General features: G+C 41.6%; 1 protein-coding gene across 4 annotated transcripts in view; it reads right to left on the reverse strand.

The window, feature by feature from the left end:
* Positions 1–224: 224 nt before the first annotated feature.
* Positions 225–17,498, reverse strand: part of NFIA (nuclear factor I A) — a 387,512-nt gene continuing 370,238 nt past the window's right edge. For 2 of the 4 annotated variants that reach the window (XM_032296832.1, XM_032296834.1), the window contains exon 11: positions 225–3,118. In XM_032296832.1, coding sequence (XP_032152723.1) covers positions 3,101–3,118 — 18 coding nt within the window. In that variant the 3' untranslated portion in view covers positions 225–3,100. The remainder of the gene's footprint in view (positions 3,119–17,498) is intronic. The other 2 variants (XM_032296833.1, XM_032296831.1) reach the window with 1 other exon arrangement.

Raw genomic sequence — 17,498 nt, forward strand, 5'->3', positions numbered from 1 at the left:
TCATGACTACAACATGCTCACTAAAAACAACTAAAACTGCCCAAACTATTGCTTAGTTTGTTTTGTTTAAAAAAGGGTGCAATTTTATTGTATATACAACCAATTTACTGGTAATACCTTGGCTTATTGCAAGGTTCTGACAAAATGTTTGTCTAGGCTTTTTTTCCCTTCACTGTGAAGCACTGAAAGCTGCTATTTTTTTCCTTTTTTTTTTTCTTTTTTTTCTTTTTTTTTTTTTTAGTGCACATATGTCATAATAAAGTAATGCCCAGCTAAGTGCTATAGGGGAAGGCAAAGTATGCTGGCTGGCTATAGGAAGTGACACCATACACTGACAATCACACCATACAACAGCGCCAAACGACTATTCAACCACTTATCAGACACATATGAAAATCCAAAATGTTTTATTTTATTTTTTTTTCCTTAAATAGAGATAACCAGTAAACAATTTTCAGAACTTGGAAGTTTAAAAACGTGCATATAAAAATGGGCATTATATACTTTTTATTGAATGTGGATTGACTGCAGTCTGCTAAGAAAAATGGGGTGTGGGAGCTGAAGAAAAAGGAAGTTGTCTTTTTTTTTTTTTTAAGGCTTGCTTGTGAAAGGAACAGTTGTAAAAACAAAATTGCTTGAAGCAGGGTCAGCTTAGTGCTTCACAGTTTGACTGCTTCTCTAAGAGGAGCCCTTCCTGCGCACGTGCATTCAAAAATCACAAAAAAGTACAAAGACAAACACCTAAAACACACTGCGTCAAGTGCAGCACCGACTTTGGTCAAATAAAAAAAAAAAAAAAAAGAAAAGAAAAACTAATAATTGCTAAGCTTTTCTACATGATATAAGCAGGTATTGCATATTTTCATATATCTGGGGGAAAATAAAGGAAGACTCCAAATAAATTGTAAAATGCAGCAACATCCAAAATACTGATATTCTAAGCATCTACAGATCTCAGAATAGCACTGCCACCGACCGTACAGGACAATAAAGACTACTCCTATCTGCGGAACAACTAGCTTCCTATTTAGTTCTAGATGTTGAAACTGACGATGGCTGACATAAAAGTCACATTTACAAAAAGTGTCTCCAAATGCTTGACTAGGGAAAAACCCCTTTCAATAGAGGAGCATGTGCAACAATTCCACAAATAATCGCTATCCAGGGCAAGGCACATTGATATGGAATTTTTGTTTTCGTGCAAATTAAGGAAAAAAAACAAAACAAAACAACATTGTTTCGGGGGGGAAAGATGAGGAGCAAAGTGTCTTCCCAAGAATTTCAGTTACTTGATTGTATAGGACAGTAGTAGAACCCTTCTGAAGGGCTGAAAAACATAGTTTAAAGGCAAGTGCCTAGAGTAGGGATTACAATATTGTGTCTTAATGCACTCTACTTTATCCTACATTAACTATATAAAAATTAGTTACTAACACTAGAACATGCAGAGACTTTCTCTGATCAGCAGGACTTGCCAACCAGAACGTATATATATGTATAGTATAGGAAACCTTCTTGAAGTCGCATGGGAAGCAAAGGGGTGCTTCGCTGTCTGGTAGAAAAATCACTTGCACTTTTTTTTGTTTTTGTTTCTGTGGTTTTTTTGTTTTTTTTGTTTTTGTTTTTTTTTTTCATAAGATACAGGACATTTGGGGGTGCAAACTTTTTTTTTTCCCTAACAAGTACCCTTGATCTGAATGGGCACCAGCATTTGTGTCAGTATTGGTTTCATCATCATTATTATTACTACTATTATTATTTCCCGTAGCCCAGTTCAGGGACGCAAAGGTCTTTAAAACTTCTGGACAATCTCTGGTACAATGAGGTGTCTGGTAACTGATCAATCCTATGATGCCAGATACGTGTAAAAATTTTTAGAATTGGCATAATCCATTATAGTGACTTCTAGCTTATAAAATTAACAGATACCATGATTTCATTTTAGTCATGTGCTTTGATAACAGAAAATAATTAGCATTTAATGTAGTTAACATATTGTGGTAAAAGCACCATTAGATTTGTTTTTTTGTTTTTTTTTTTAAATTTCCTTCAGTTTTTTTTAAAGGGATACAAGTTTAACAATAAAAAACATAAAAAGCAAAAATAGCTCCCCTTTTTCTTGCAAGGCTGTTTTTTACCCCAATAATTTAGAGTCCTGGGGTGAAAGGACTTGAAAAACAAAAATAGAATTTTCAACAATCTCTATCTTACAAAGATATTTAGCTATCCAATGAAATTGCACTTTACTCAATTCAAAATTCGATTGTTTTGATTGATTCCTGTCAGTTTCTGTCAAAACAGACCATCTTCCCCATTTCCACGTGAATTTTTGTGTCATTGTTGAAATTGTTGAAAAAATGTTGTTGTTTTTTTTTTAAATGTAAGTGCAGCATTTCAAAACTTTTAAAAAACTGAACAGTAGTAGTAGTAGTTTGCCATTTTCGGAATTGTTCTGCAATGTAAGTGGATTCATTGTCCTTGCGGGCCATGTTACATACTTAACTGCTGACTGCTGAACCAAAACAAACTAAAAGAACAAATAAAAAAGGAAAAGAACTGCATTTTCTTTTTCCAATATGTTACAGAAAAACATTGCCCTTTGACTGTCCCGTAAGTTATATATTGCAGATCTCAGCTACTACAAAAGATTTAGTTCTCCATGTGCCTCCTCGATGCTCAAGGAGGGTCACACCTGTGTGGGTAAATTCATGAAATACTGTGAAACAGCCAGGCTCCGTAAGGAAAGTGTGTTACAACAGGAAGTCAGTGAGCAAGGGTAGTCCTCTGCTAGCCACATCACCTAATGCTCACGCTACCATGGAAACACTTCAAATGTTACAAAGCCCAACCATTTCCAGCACCATATGAGAAATTACAACAGTCCCTAAAGTATTTAAAAAAAAAAAATCCCAAAAGGTTATGGCCTTTGCTGTTTGACCATAATGCTTGCTGTTTCCATGTACAAGTTGATTTGAATCGGTTTTTCTCCCCTTCCACTGACAGTGAGGATGGAACTGCGCTGGGTTGAGGTTGCGTCCGTGTTACAGAGTTGAGAAGGGGTCAGGTGGTCTGTCTGGTGGATGGTGGGACGCTGCAACTTTTATCCCAGGTACCAGGACTGGAAGACAGAAGGAGAAGTGCAGTTAGAAGCACAATCTGTAAAACAGCGTGTTTTAGAAGTTGCCTTTTCAACCATGAAATCACGATGTACGTTAGGGATGTGGGAGGGGTTCGCTGGGAAGAGTAAAAGGAATGGCAGACAAGAGTAAATCCTGTGACACTGAAACTGATCTCACTCCTCTGAAATTATACTTCATTGTCTTCGTTCAGGTTTTCCAACGTTCAAGTGTGTCTTACAAAATGAGGTATTTCTGTTCACTTGACATACAAATAAGGGTTTTGTTATCTGATGGGGGCAGTCATAAGAGGGCAGGAAACTTGACCATCTTGTTTATCATTCAATCCTCAGTGCCTAGCCCAGTGCCTGGAATACAGAATGTTCTTAATGAAGAAGGGCTGAATGAATGGAGAATGGGTAAAGGGAGAGGTTTCATGTGGCAATGAATGGCTACTCTGATGATTTTCAACATCTCCTTTCAAATGAGGTGCAGGCACTGAAGACATGATTGTGACACTCTCCTAACAGGCACAGATGGTCAATACCGATACAAGAATGACTGGAGGTAAAGTGGAAGAAGAGCTGTAGCAGTCTTCCTGGGTGATTCTCAGCAAGTCACAGCATTTTTCTTTCCTTATCTATGCAAGATTTTATGAGGGAAGATGCTCCTTTCAGCCTAATGTTTCTAAAATCATATTTTCCAAAATGAAACATAGTAACTAAGTAGGATCAAGATTTTACTCTCTTAAGTACCCCGCTGTCCAAAGGAAAAATGAGGCCACGGCATACCTCTCTCATTCATGCTTGCATTCATGCAGCATTTATTTAGAGCCTTCTACACAGCCTGCTGGGCCCAGTGACTGGTTATCTTTTCCTTTTGTGAATGCTTAGGTGATTAGCTTTGAGCAACTGTCTGGTCATCTATCACTTTATCTTGCTGGCATTTCTTTTTCTGTTAGCTAGACAGAGTGAACAATTATGGACTAACATCAGAGTTAGTTTCTCCAGTGAAATAAAAAAGTATGCGGCTATTGCCGACTTTTCTCTAGAGATACCCTGACAAATTCACTACATTTATCATTATTTACAGGAAAATTACCAAAGCTTTGCAAAAGCCCATGCTTCTGAATTCTCTAAGCTGACAGTATCAGAAAGGGTTCTAATTGGGTTGCTTTAGGCAGGTGAAGGACCATCCCTGTGGAAGAGATTCAATTAGGTAAAGTAAGGACTCATTTGGTCCCCAGGGATGAATGGCTAAATGATAGCTACATGGAGTTTGGTATAAGATTTCCTAGTCACACAAGCCACCTTTGATTTCCAGAAGAGTTTAAAAAAACTTAAGCCCAAACCGAAAAACTACTCATCCTGTAGACTTTTAGATGTTATTCTTTGACCACATGCTTTGAGGAACACAATAAAGCCTCTTGTGTCCTGAAAGGAAATCAGCCTGGCAAATACACACGGCCTAAATCTAACTGGACTAAAGAAAGAAGAGGGGGAGAGAAAGGAGGGAGAAGGCGAGCCCCAAACTGTGTTTCTAGTAGGCCTTTACCTAACAGCTGACTCTGATCCGCGCTAGAGGCGCTTCCTCTCTTCAACAAAACAGGCTCAAACTTTGGGTGCAGGGGATAATGCGTACTATTTCTGTTTTCACACTTTCTAAGGCGGTTGTGAAATTCCAGACTTCTTCAATCTGACACTAAGGTAGTTCTTGAAGCAAAGGCCTGGGACCCAGTGAGTCAGCAGGGGGAGCAGTTTTCCACACCACAGTTTCTGGACGAGACCTCGGGGCACTACAAAAATCTGCAGCGCCTCTGCACTTCTCTTAAAAAGCAAAGCAAAAAAAAAAAAAAAAAAAAAAAGTTTCTTCACACATCTTACTATTCAGTATGTGCCTTGCCGACAAGGTTACCCCAGAGCAGCTCTGTAATCCTTCACTGAAATAGGCTTTATTGATTGCTCTGGTCTATTGTTCTCTTTTCAAGTCCCCCAAGTTCAAGTTCATCCTGGTGTTACATCATGTCTGGTTGCTAAGAGCAACCAGACAGACCCAGACGTGACTATCATTAGCAAGAAACCCTCTGCTCTCCTCCCACCAACCTTCCAGTGGTTCTGACGTAGCAAGCCCACTGCAAACACATTGAAGTATTTATTCTGCCTAATTTATGACCTACACAGCAAGCAGGACCCCCACTCCAAAAACCAACACTGTTGTATATTTAATTAATCTGTCTTTCTCTGGCACTTGGGAAAGTTAGACAAAGGACTAATTATTGTGTTTCACTCTCCACACTTTTCTTTTGGGGGGTGGATATTTGCATGGGAAAGAAAACTACAAGGCCCGGCATCGGCCCCCCTCCTCTTTTTCTTTTTGCCCTATTGACATTTCATGAAATACTTTAGCTGCTTAAGGGAATTAGAAAAAAAAAATGCGATGTGAATGTTACTCCTTCTGAGTTGGTATTCAGTAACACAAATCAACTCATGACATGTTTAAATTTAAATGCTAACCACACACTCTCAGAGTTACTTTAAAGGTTAGTTTTTAATCAATAGAAGTTGCTGACTCTGGGTTTTTGAGCTGCGCACTGCAACTCTTGGGCTTTTGTCTAACGTTAAAGCTTTCAAACTTTTTTTTTTTCCTTGAGATGATTTTAGCAATGATTTGCAGACACAGAAGGCTATTGTGCTCTGACCAGCAACATGTCAATAGAGGGGCTGAGCTGCCCTGTGGTGGGGTGTCAATATGACTCCTGAAGGCAGAGGTTGGGGGTCTTTAATAACCCGTGAAAAAACCTTAATTAACCCTTTCAGGCCCAAACCAAAACCTATTCTTAAACTTGTTCACTCCTATAATTTGACCATTAGTACTTATTTCAACATCACACTAATCTTCATGACAATTAACCCAGCTACTTGACCAAGGGTTTCCAGACTAGGAAGTTGGTTAGGGAACCCACACAGGGAATTTTTTTTTTTTTAAGTCTCTGATTAAATCATTTATTTGCAGAGATGGCAGATAGGCAGTTCTAACAATAACAATAATAATAATTCATACATCTCCCTGAATTTTCTCCTAATCAGTTTGTAGTTAAAGACACTCATAATTCCCCTGGAATGAGTGTGATAGTCACACATGTGTAAGCCAATCAATTTCTACAAACTTCCGTGAGCTGCTAGTAACACCAGATGGACAATATAATGTTTGTAAAAGCCTACTTTTCTCTTGTGATAGTTTCTTATAATTTCTATTATGCAAGTAGTACAAGTTTTAGAACATTCACTGAGGAATGACTCTGCATATTTTCTTTTTGGGTCGTATAGGAAAAACATAAAAGAGATCTGAGATTATTTGATTGTTGGGGTTGAGTAGCAAATCACTGAGAATATGTTGACACATTAAACAAAATCCATTTATGGAGAGTCAAAAAACCATCGTCAGACATCGACTGACATAAGCCTAGGTTTCATATGGTTTCTGCCTTCGTACTTTATAGCTCCTTAATCTACCCTACTGTATCCAAATGGACTACAAAGGACTCTCCCTCCCTCTGTGTAGTGAGTGGCATTATTACAATACAATATAGGATGATGTTATCTTGATACATTTACATTAAGGAAGTAAATGCAGAGCTTTGATCTATTTTCTCCTCGGGAACTTTCAGCTATAGTTGTTGTGGAGGTCCATAAATCCACACTCCCACCAAGGTTCCAGTTACGGAAAATTAGTCGGTAACATTCACAATGTCTACGTTTGGGATGTGCTGAGCGGGAGTGGGGAGGGAAGGTGGGTGATTGTCCTCTTTCAGTGTTCAAGGTGAAACATCAAAAGAAATCTGCAGTCCAGGACAAGAGCTCAGCTTTCCTTTTCTCCAGTCAAATGAAGAAGTAATCTCATCAGGTTGGAAAAGTGCTGACTAAGGATTTAATAAAGTGCCTGCAGATGTGGCGTCTCTAAGGTATTCAACTCATGTAATGCAAAACAGCTCCACACTGAATGTGCTTATAAAATTTCATTTAACCATTGCAGCGCGACTTTTTTCCCCTCACAGTTCTCTAAGGAGTTTTATCACACTTGCCGCCCGTTAATTTACAGCTCCATGAAAGTTCGAATCCCATTCCGCTGGGATTCTGGAATACTCACAGTAGTCGGGTTTTATGAACCATAAACAATATCTATCTGACTGCATCCTAAACAGGAAGCCTGAAATGGCAGAAGGTGCCTCTGACGGTGCCAATCTCTTCCGTTTCTTATGCCTCACGGAGAACCATCAGAACACAGGGGCCGTCTTCCAAAATATGGACAGGGGGCTGCTGAAGACGCAGCTGAGGAAGGCCACAGCCGCAACCCCCGAGTTAACAACAGATGCTCTAAAGTGTGCAGCAACTTTTTTAAAGGCTTTTTACATCCTCTTTTTACTAAGAGGGCAGGAAGCACATTCTAGAGGGAAAAGAAAAAATCTGAGAGACATTTTTCATATTGCATATTTTACTTTAACCCCCAAAAGGAACAGAGAGTGCTGGGGTGGCAGGAGCAGAGAGGGCAGAGTGGACTGTGACGCAGCGCAATCTGTTTTTCAGATTAAAAACTTAAACAAAAGGCCTCAAGGGCAAAGTGTAACACTGCGGAAGGGGGCTGTTAATGTGGAATGCAGAACTGGGTGTGACACTTGGCTTTCTTCTGCAGGCAAGGTGGGTCATTTGAGGACATTCACACGCATCAAATGGAAACACACAAACACGGGGCCGCTTCCCTGCACCCTGCAGGCCCAGCTCCTCATCGGTCCCCCAAGAAGACTCGGCCAACCCACGGGGCAAGGTCAAGACTACAGGAGTTGGCTGTCACTGCTGCGCACTGTCTCCTGAGGAGGGGCTAGCTTTGCTGGGTCACACTACTCCCGTTGGTCATTTTTGGCTTCCTGAACTTGCGAGGATGGACTAAAGCCCACCCTTTAGCTCAAATGAGCTGTCCTTGGCAAATCAGCCCAAAGCCCGGTAGCCCCGTCTCCCCATCTCAATGTGAGGGAAGTGGATGGGGCTTCAGAGCGGACTTCTGGTTTCTCACATTCGCAGACACCATTTGGGAGCATTTATTCACTCATTCAATAAGCACTAAGGCCCTTCTATGTGCTAGGATGTAGGCTATGGATGCAGGCTCTGGGGATATAATGAGTAAAATAAATACAGTCCCTGCCCTTAGGAACATTCTTGTCTATCAGGAAGAAGGGGATAGATTTTAGACCCTTCATGATACCAGACAGCCTGCTTTTCTCCCAAAAGGATTTTTATAAATTTCTGGAGATGAACGATGCCGAGTATCCAGTGTCCAAAGGACTGAGGATTGAGAGTCACTTTTTCCACTGACCAGCTGTGTGACTTCAAGCAAGCCAGTCCCTGTCCTGGGGACCTCAGGGTCTTACGAGGACCATCTCATATTGGAGAGAGGCAGTAGTGATTTATACTGGTTTCTTTTGGAAAGGGTGTCATGCCATACACAGGTGTTAGTCACTGGTACTGCCAGCCTTTGAGCTCTGGAATCATTTTTCTTGTCTGATTTTATTTTCTTAATTAAAGAAAGCCTGCTTTTAATAACTCCAAACCAAGGCTTGTTTATGGTACAGAAAACTATTAAAACAGTAATGGGCTGTGATTGGCTCCAGGCACCTTCGTGGCCTTATCTTTTTACCACTTGTCCTCAACACTTATGTCGCCTTAAACTTCTTCCAGATCCCCCAAAGCCAAATGCTTTCTCCCTGCCAGGCCTGGGCACAGGCTCTCCTTGGCTTTGCTCATGCTTGCTAGTCCTTAGGTTCTAAGATTAGATGTCCCTCTTTCAGAGGGGTCTTTCTCGGGGCCTTTACCCTCAGGATTCTTCTCTGTCACAGTTGCTAAACTTTAATTACCTGTTTTCATCTCAGGCAAGCTGAGTATCCAAGGGATGCCAGGGTAGGCATATGATAAACACTGTTAAATAAAGGAAGGAAGGAAGGAAGAACAAGCTGTATCCGAGGTTCCCAAAGCCTGGTGTCACTCACCCCAAGGGGGGTAAAGCAAGGTATCCAGATGGATGACTTCGAGCATGCTCGAGCCACATGACCACGTCTCCCCAAATGACAGACACTCTCCCTCGAGGGACACAAGTCTCCACAAGCCACTCCAGGCAGTTCCGATGGGAGAGCTGCTGCAGCGGGGCCAACTGCAGCCAACTGCGTCAGTAGCATGTGCAATAGTTTTGTAACATGGACTGCTGCCTGCTTACTACAAGCTCAGAGGAGTTGTCCAAACCACCGATCCCTGGAGAATGACTCTGCTGCTCCCAGCCAAGACCTCCGTTTTGGTTCAAACCTCAAGACGGGAAAACACTAATCTTTTTACCCAATAAGCCATCCAGTACCTCCAAACCTTGAGAATGCATACACAATCCAATTATTCTGACTGTTCGTCCAAAGTCGGAATCTTTCACAAGATTTCAGCTCGCCCTAGTGTCTCTCTTGCCACCAAGTACATTTTTCTTTTGGTCTCCCTTTCCATTTTTCATCAAGTAACCTTTTGCCTCATGAAATCAAAGACTGCTGGATTAAAAACGGCACTGTAACCCACCGGCATTTGCTCTGAAATCTTACTAGAGAGCTGCGTGCACCACCGTAAGAGCCAGGATTCTGGGATCCGAATGACAAAAATCCTGGCGCCCTTACAGACGGGTTAGATCTTCTTAGGCAAGTTAGCATCACTAGGTCTCAGTGTTAGACTCCACAACTTTATCAGTTTTTGTGGCGATTAAATGCCTGGCTAGGGGCCACTACAGAAAATCAGAAGGCCAGGGTAGCTGGGTTCTCTCATTGTGAAAAGTTTCTGGGTCCTCAAGGTCCACGTGAGACCAAAAGTCCCTGGGGAAAGTAAATTGCTCTACAAGGCGGCTTTCTCTTATTTAATGATACAATTTCTTAGTTAAAAGTAGCAGCTGTGTCAATTCCGTTTCTCCAGTTGCAAGAGAAAGTTGTTAAGAAAATAAAAATCTGTCTTTAATTGCGATATTAAAATCAGAGCGGGGAAACCAACAGCACGAAAGGAATTGGCTCAAGTTTATGAAAGGCATTTGGGCCCTTCCCTTGCAAGGCTAAACTGCACGCCTTGGAGGTTGGGGGTGAGGGGGAAAGGGGAGGAAGGGAGGGAGTAGTCAGGCAACCAAGTGGGACAGAAACAATCCTATTTTGGTTTTTGTTAGCGAATGGCATACTACATAGATCAGAGACTTCTTATAAAATACAAACCCCCACTGTACACAAAGCACAGGAAAATGTGAGGAAAAAAGGGAAAAACTAAAAGCAGCTTAGGGTGTGTTAACGCTGCTATTCTGTCAGCTTAAAGAGTATTTTATGCTTGATCAACAGCTCTTTTTTATTGTGCTTTTCTTTCATTCATTCAAGACATCAAAGCCGGGCACCACCAGCGTACCTGCCCTTCTGGAGCCGCTTATGACGGGGTTCTAATGAAGCACGACTCTGGGAGCCGGAGACCCCCGTGGACACGGCAGTTCAAAGGGAATATTTCAACAATGATTACATTTTGTAAATCTTTTTATGAAAGAGACAGCTTATTTCCTGCTTTTTCATGAAAAATAGATTCTATCCATTAAATTGAGCCCGCGCCACGGAAGCTGCTTGAGATCTGAGGTGCAGCGTGGAGATTAAGGGGACAATGACCCAATGAAATTGTCCCGAGTTCCTATCTATTTGGTCATGATGGCACTGCCGGATTTTCTGGGTGGAACCCAGACAGTGCAGTGGATGGCTCTGTTGCGGAAAATGCAGTGACGAGGGGGGTTCGCGGCTTTATTTCTCATCTCGGGCCTCCTGTTTATCAGCTGTTTCTTTGTATTTATTGATTCCACAAAGTCCAACAAATATCAGCAGACAGGCCACACTTTCTATTGCATAAGAGCGAGGTAAAAGATTTAAGTTACAGATTCATTAAAGGCTGTATTTTAATGCCCCAAAATGGGACAAACCCTTTTCCATATGGGAAGTTAGCCATAAAAAAGCTGGCTCTTGGTCTGAAGACACGACACAGGCTTTATGATTGGCTAATGTCTCCCCCAAAGGCAGAAATAAAGAAGCAGCCTAGCTCTTGGTAACTTTTGATTTTCACATTAAAATAATCTTTTCCCTAGAAATTAAAAAAAAAATTTTTTTTTTGGCAGGGGGAGAATCGAGTGGGGGGAAGGAAGGGAATATGACTTCCTAGGGAGCTATGAAATGAAAAAATGTATGTTTTCTACACATCGGATTCCAATTTTAATTAAATGCCTGTTGTCTAACAAGTGCAGACAGTCACACTTGGGGTTGGCCCAATGGTGGCCCAGGGAGGTAACCTTTCTTGTTTAAAAAGAGAGGCGTGGGAGTGGAGGCTGGAGCTCAGCAGAGCGTGGCCACATTGTAATAATCATTCCACTGCAAGCTTCCTCGCTCCTGCTCTTCCCAAACATGACTCAGGTTGAGAGCCAATCGATCGCGGAGATCTCAGTGTGAATTGTGCAGGTGGATAAAGTCCGGTAAGAGAGAAAATAACATTGAAGTAAAAAGTCCAGTTATTTCAAATACACCCTGTAATCGAATGCCAGAAGATCTAGCCCTTCACCAGAAATGAATTCCCAAACTAACCTTTCCAGCCAAGAAGCCCTTCAGATACTGGATAGCATCTGGCACCTTTGGACTTCTCCACCCCAGCGGGCACTTCCACACTCAAGCCCTGGCATGGGTCTGCTTCTTACTTCTTTAATTCTCCCCTGTCTACTGTTCCTCATCTTCCTAGTTCCGTTCTCTATCTTCTCCCATCCCTCAAGTTAGTGTTTCCCTCCCTCTTCACCTGTGTTTAATGCCTGTGCAGGAATCATGACAGACCCCTACTCTTTTTTTTTTTTTTTTTTTTAGTCTCACTCTGTCGTCCAGGCTGGAGTGCAGTGGCACGATCTCAGCTCACCGCAACCTCTGCCTCCTGGATTCAAGTGATTCTCTTGCCTCAGCCTCCGAAGTAGCTGGGACTACAGGTGTGTGTCACCACACTCCACTAATTTTTTTTGTATTTTTAGTAGAGACGGGGTTTTACCATGTTAGCCAGGATGGTCTCAATCTCCTGACCTCGTTATCTGCCTGCCTCGGCCTCCCAAAGCACTGGGATTACAGGCTTGAGCCACCATGCCTGGCACAGACCCTTACTCTCTGCCAGGCCGTGCAGACCAATAGTCCCTAAGGATCAAGTAGGAAATGAAGAAGGCCTTGAGCTGCAAATCATCACCTCGAAGGCTTCTGTTGTAAACCAAAGAAACAAGGCACACAGGCAGAATTTGGAGAGAACGCAAAGGGAAGTGTGGCATCTTCATTTTCAGATTCATGAGAAAAAGTGAGAGGACAGTGAGATGTTACTGAGCACTGGACTGTGGGTCTGGTGGCGTGGTTCACGTCCCAGCTCAGTCACTGGCTTGCTCAGGGACCTGAACCTCCCCAGACCTCTCTGAGGATACTACAAGATCCTGTTGCGATGCCTTTCTTTACCTTCCTTCTAGGAACACCTGCTTTTAGATATTACTGGTGCCAGGAATCATTTTTTTTTCTCATTCCCAGGGAAGAAGAGAATATTGGCAAAGGTAAAACTTCCTATCTCTCACTGAGGTCAGAAAGAGCTTGGCCGTGGAAAAAGGCAGATCATGGAGTCAGAGATCTAAATCCTAGTCTATAGGGGGTCAGGGGTCCAACTTGAACTTTCCTGCAAAACAGGCCTCAGTAGACTAGTTATCACAGCATTTGAGGGAAAAAATAAAGTTAAAAACACAAAACAACTTTCAGATACTGGCCTAAAAGGTCAGGTGCACAATTACGTGAGGCACTGATATGATCTAGATGGGAGGTGTATGTGTGTGTCGGGGTTTCATCTGAACCAACAACCCTGGACAAAAACCAAACAATTTCCCTGTGTGCAGTCACAGCTCTGTGTTATCCTAAAGCCCAAACCCGGAACCAGTGAACAATACTTTTCTCCTCCTTCTGAGGATGTGGTAGGATTTAAGGTTTTATGGCAACAAAACTTGTCTTTGTTTAAGACGTGACTTGCAAAACAAACCCGCATGGGAGAGTCTGCAGTTTCAAATGACAGTATTTTTTTTTTTTTAATGCTGAAACAGCAAATGCTTTTTATGTTCAGATTTATTTCCTTCTAAATTTGTAGATTAAATTTACAACTAAGCAACATTCATTGCTACAAACAATTAGATTCCTCCCAAATATTTCTAGGGGGATGTGAAGGGGAGGCTTCTTGATGGGGCTGCGGTTGGGATTTGTGCAAGGTGAAGATCCTACAGCACTGCCAGTCTACGTGATGGGCCTTACCAACAACCTGGACGTGCACACAGCATATGTGATTGGCAGAGCTACTTGACTGCCCTGTCAGGGATCTATGCTTCCCGGAGAGAGGTAATATCATTCTAACACAGATGATGTAATTTATTTTTTACCTTTTTACTAGTGACTTCTGAGATGGAGGCGATCTCACAAGCAAAGATTATTGAAGACTGATTCAAGAATGTGTTTTATAAAATTGAGCATGCATACAAAATCATTCTCACTTTGCTTTCGGATAAATTCCACTTTGCAGTGTTCTACCAGTAAATGAGATTTGGGAACAAACTCTGAGCACATACACACACACACACACACACACACACACACACACACACACACACACACACTGCTAGTTTGAAATGGTCCCACACCTCTACTGCTGCTTTATTATCAATTAATAAAATCAATTACAGATGGCATGACTGTTATATGTTGACAGGCTCTTTAAATATCCTCTTCTCTTGCTAAATCACCATATGGATAGGAAATTCTATTGTTTATTTTGCAAGAATGGTGGTAAGTTCAAATGAGACATATATACTTCCATTCTAACTCTGTAATCCCAAAAATCTCACAGATATGACAATTTGTGCTATTCTAGAAGAAGGTTCAATGAAAAAATACTTTAAGATTTTTTTCCTTCTTTTAAGGAGTCAAATGTCTGAGCTAAAATATGACTTCCTGTTCTACTGCATCAGCCTTTCTGTATTGTTCTCCAGGAACACGTTTACAAGTTCAAGTTCACGTTTAAACTAAATAAAACACTCCTCAGGAGTTTATAACGGAGCCTCATTTACATGTGCTCCCTCTGAACTCCACCAGCCTCTGTATGCTAGTTTCCAAGGCTTGGTGAAGGAATGTTTTACAGTTGGAATCTGGACTGCTTTCTCAGGCATTTCAGACTCAGGGGCTAGGCGGCACCAAGTTCTCGTTAGTATTAAAAATTTCCTCAGGTCTACTCCAGAGGCAAGGAAAGACAGAGAGAAAGGCAGGGCAGGGGCCAGGAGGACTGTGGCTTCTTGGTTTTCCCTAAAAGGCAAAAGGCATTTGAGTTAAACTTACAGTTGAAAGGTGAGTAATGGCTTCTAGATGTAGATTCTAGAATTTCACGGCCATGACTTACAATTTCTGTGTGATGATTTTTAGCTTTCTGTGGAAATGGTCAATGCACATTGATTCTCTTCAAATATTAAAACTAGGGTTTGCTTAAACTGTTTTTCTGCCTTGAAGATTAAGTTATGAAGAGAAATGTACCCAGCCCATAAGAGATCCTAGTTTTTGAGGTCAAAAAGATCTCAGGGATTTTCCAGCCAATAAAGGTGCATCAGAGAGGAAGAAATGGCTATTTTTCACTTAGAAGCAGGAAGAGTTGAGGGGGTTCTCAGATGCCCACAGGGAACCAATCTGGAAAGAGCTGATTTCCTGGCTTACTGAAGTTAAGACTCAATCTTGTTGCTAAGCAAGGGCTCAGGAGTTCAGAGAAAGCAGCCATCATCTTCATGGGCAGAAATGGAAAGGGCACAGAAGGAGGAGGACCAGGACTCCGCTTCGCTACTTCTCTCTGAATTAGAGTTTATCTATAATAGCAAGAAAGTGGGTACAGCAGGAATAAATCAATGAAACTAACAGTAGCTGTAACCTCATGGCTATGCTCAAGAGTTACTTTTAGCATCTTTTCATACTGGAGCAGTGCTTTCCTGATAGGTGAGCACACCCAGCAAAACTGCAGGTTGTGGCATTCCTGGTACCCAGATTCAGCAGCTGTATCCCTGCAGAGTGACATGTGATGAGTCAGATAGTTCAAGAGTAAGGACTGCTGTAGGGCAGTTCAGAGAAGCAATTGCATGGATGGGGGTAGAGGGGCTAGGCATATGTGATGAATCTGGATCTCGGTTCGCACCTCTGCTAAGAAGGGATGCAGACCACCTTGCTAGCATAGTGCTTGTGAGGATGAAATGAACTGATATACGTATTGTCTCCTAACAGGACTGGAATTACAGTTCTTAGGAGGGCAGAGCTGATGCCTTTTTATTTTTGGAGTTGCTGAGGTGGGGGAAGGGGACTCCTCTCTGTCTTGGGGAAGGCAGAAACCTCATGTTCATGTGCTAGATCATGGTCTTTTGTTGACCTAGTGTAATAATGAACTGTCACTTTTCTTGGATAAGTTCAATAACAGCTTGAGTATGCTAGCTATACGCAAAGCTTTTGGTCTATTTCCTCAATCCCCTGAACTCAACCTAGTTCTATGCTAAAAAACATTAAGGGTTTTCTAAAACCAAATTAAATGTGAATACGCTTCTAAATAAAACCCTCTGCTGCAAAAATCAGAAATTTCCTCTACTGGATAAGGACATGAATGAAAGCGGAATCCACTTAGATGATGTTCTGCAGAAACAAATGGTAAAACTGGTTTCTTTGGGAGCAGCAGTTTAGTTACAGTGATTGGGTGGAATTGGGGCTTACAACTCTAAGAGTTTCTCAGCCTTTAGCCAGGACTGATGGGCTGATTTCCAGAAAGAAGATAATTTGCATAAGAGATAATTCCTCATTGGTCAGTCAACTCCAAATGACTGAAAATCATGTGTTTTTTCTTTTGTGTATTTTTAATTCTTTCTTTTTCATACATATCTATCAGACTTTGGTTCATTTTCCACTGTCCTTTGGATCCCTGCCAATAAGAGCTGCTATAGGAAGCCTATTAAACATAACTGCTAATGTTACTTTTTTTCTTTAAAGCAACTCTGACAAAATGGTGAATGGGAGAAATTTGAAACTTAAAATGGTTTGCAGATTTTCCTGAGGATTTAATTTATCCATGTGGATCCTAATGGTTTTGAAGACAATTTGATAGTTGATGTAATAGTTGATAGTTCAAAGTGCTTTATACTTGTTCATGTGTGGGTAGGTAGATTCAGATCTAATGTCATTTCATTTATGCTGATTCTTTGGGTAAAATAGTAGTCTCATCCATCTATAACTTTCTTTAAGAAACAGAGGGCACGAACCTTGGAAGCGTGCTTGCTTGATCAAGCTGTATGGAAGAGGTATGAAGAGGGGAAACGAGTTCCTGGAAGCGAATCTGGCACCGGGAGGAGCAACGCTCCTCTCCTGTACTCCCTTAGAGTTACCTACTCAGCACGTGGCATCCCTCATCGGGGCTTCATTCCGTGCCTGCTTCCAACTCAAAGCAAGCAGCCAGGAAGGGGTGCGAGGGACAGTCCAGAGTTGACACTATTGACCCCGGGGCTGAGGAGCATTAGCGAATTCCATAAGGAGTTCCATCCAGCAGTTCTTGGCTTACAAAGGTCACTGCGATGCAAGGCCCAAGGGACCAGCCAAGCAAACTGCCTTCCTGGAAGACAGTGGGGGTGGGGGAAAGGGAACAATGATGTGAATAGGGGGGTGGTGTGAAGGGATTTTGCTACATCTTTAGACTTCAAGACAGGAGAAAAACATTTGGGAAGAGGTCATATAAGAGATACAGTGAAGCCGTAGCTAAGTAGTAATGATGTAACAAAGAGCAACATTCGGCACTATCCAGATATCAGAACGAACAAGTGGTAGATACTAAAATCATTATAAGATGTGAAATTATACCTCTCACTGCTTCATTATCACTCTATTTCATAATATTTGTCTAGAAAGGCACACAAAGCCTATCAGGTTAAATTAATCCTAATGATCAATTTTAGTTTTATTCTAATTAAATAATTTCAATCTAATTAATGGTAGCACAGAAATCAGTCAAAATTACAAATGTAAATGCTGAACTTTAAATCAAAGGTCCTCCCCATGACCTGCCGCACGTAGAGGCAACTTTAAAGTGTTTTGCCTGTGAAGGTGGATGGGAATTTTGACCTTTGTCTGCACTGTGAAGAATAGAAGATAGAAAAATATGCAACAAAAAGCTGCCCAGGAGCATAGACAGAAGCACAGGCTACACACACACACACACACACACACACACACACACACACACACACACA

This window comes from Sapajus apella, unplaced genomic scaffold (genome assembly GCF_009761245.1).
Source record: "Sapajus apella isolate SASKATOON/1434 unplaced genomic scaffold, GSC_monkey_1.0 scaffold36, whole genome shotgun sequence".
Lineage (NCBI taxonomy): Eukaryota > Metazoa > Chordata > Mammalia > Primates > Cebidae > Sapajus > Sapajus apella.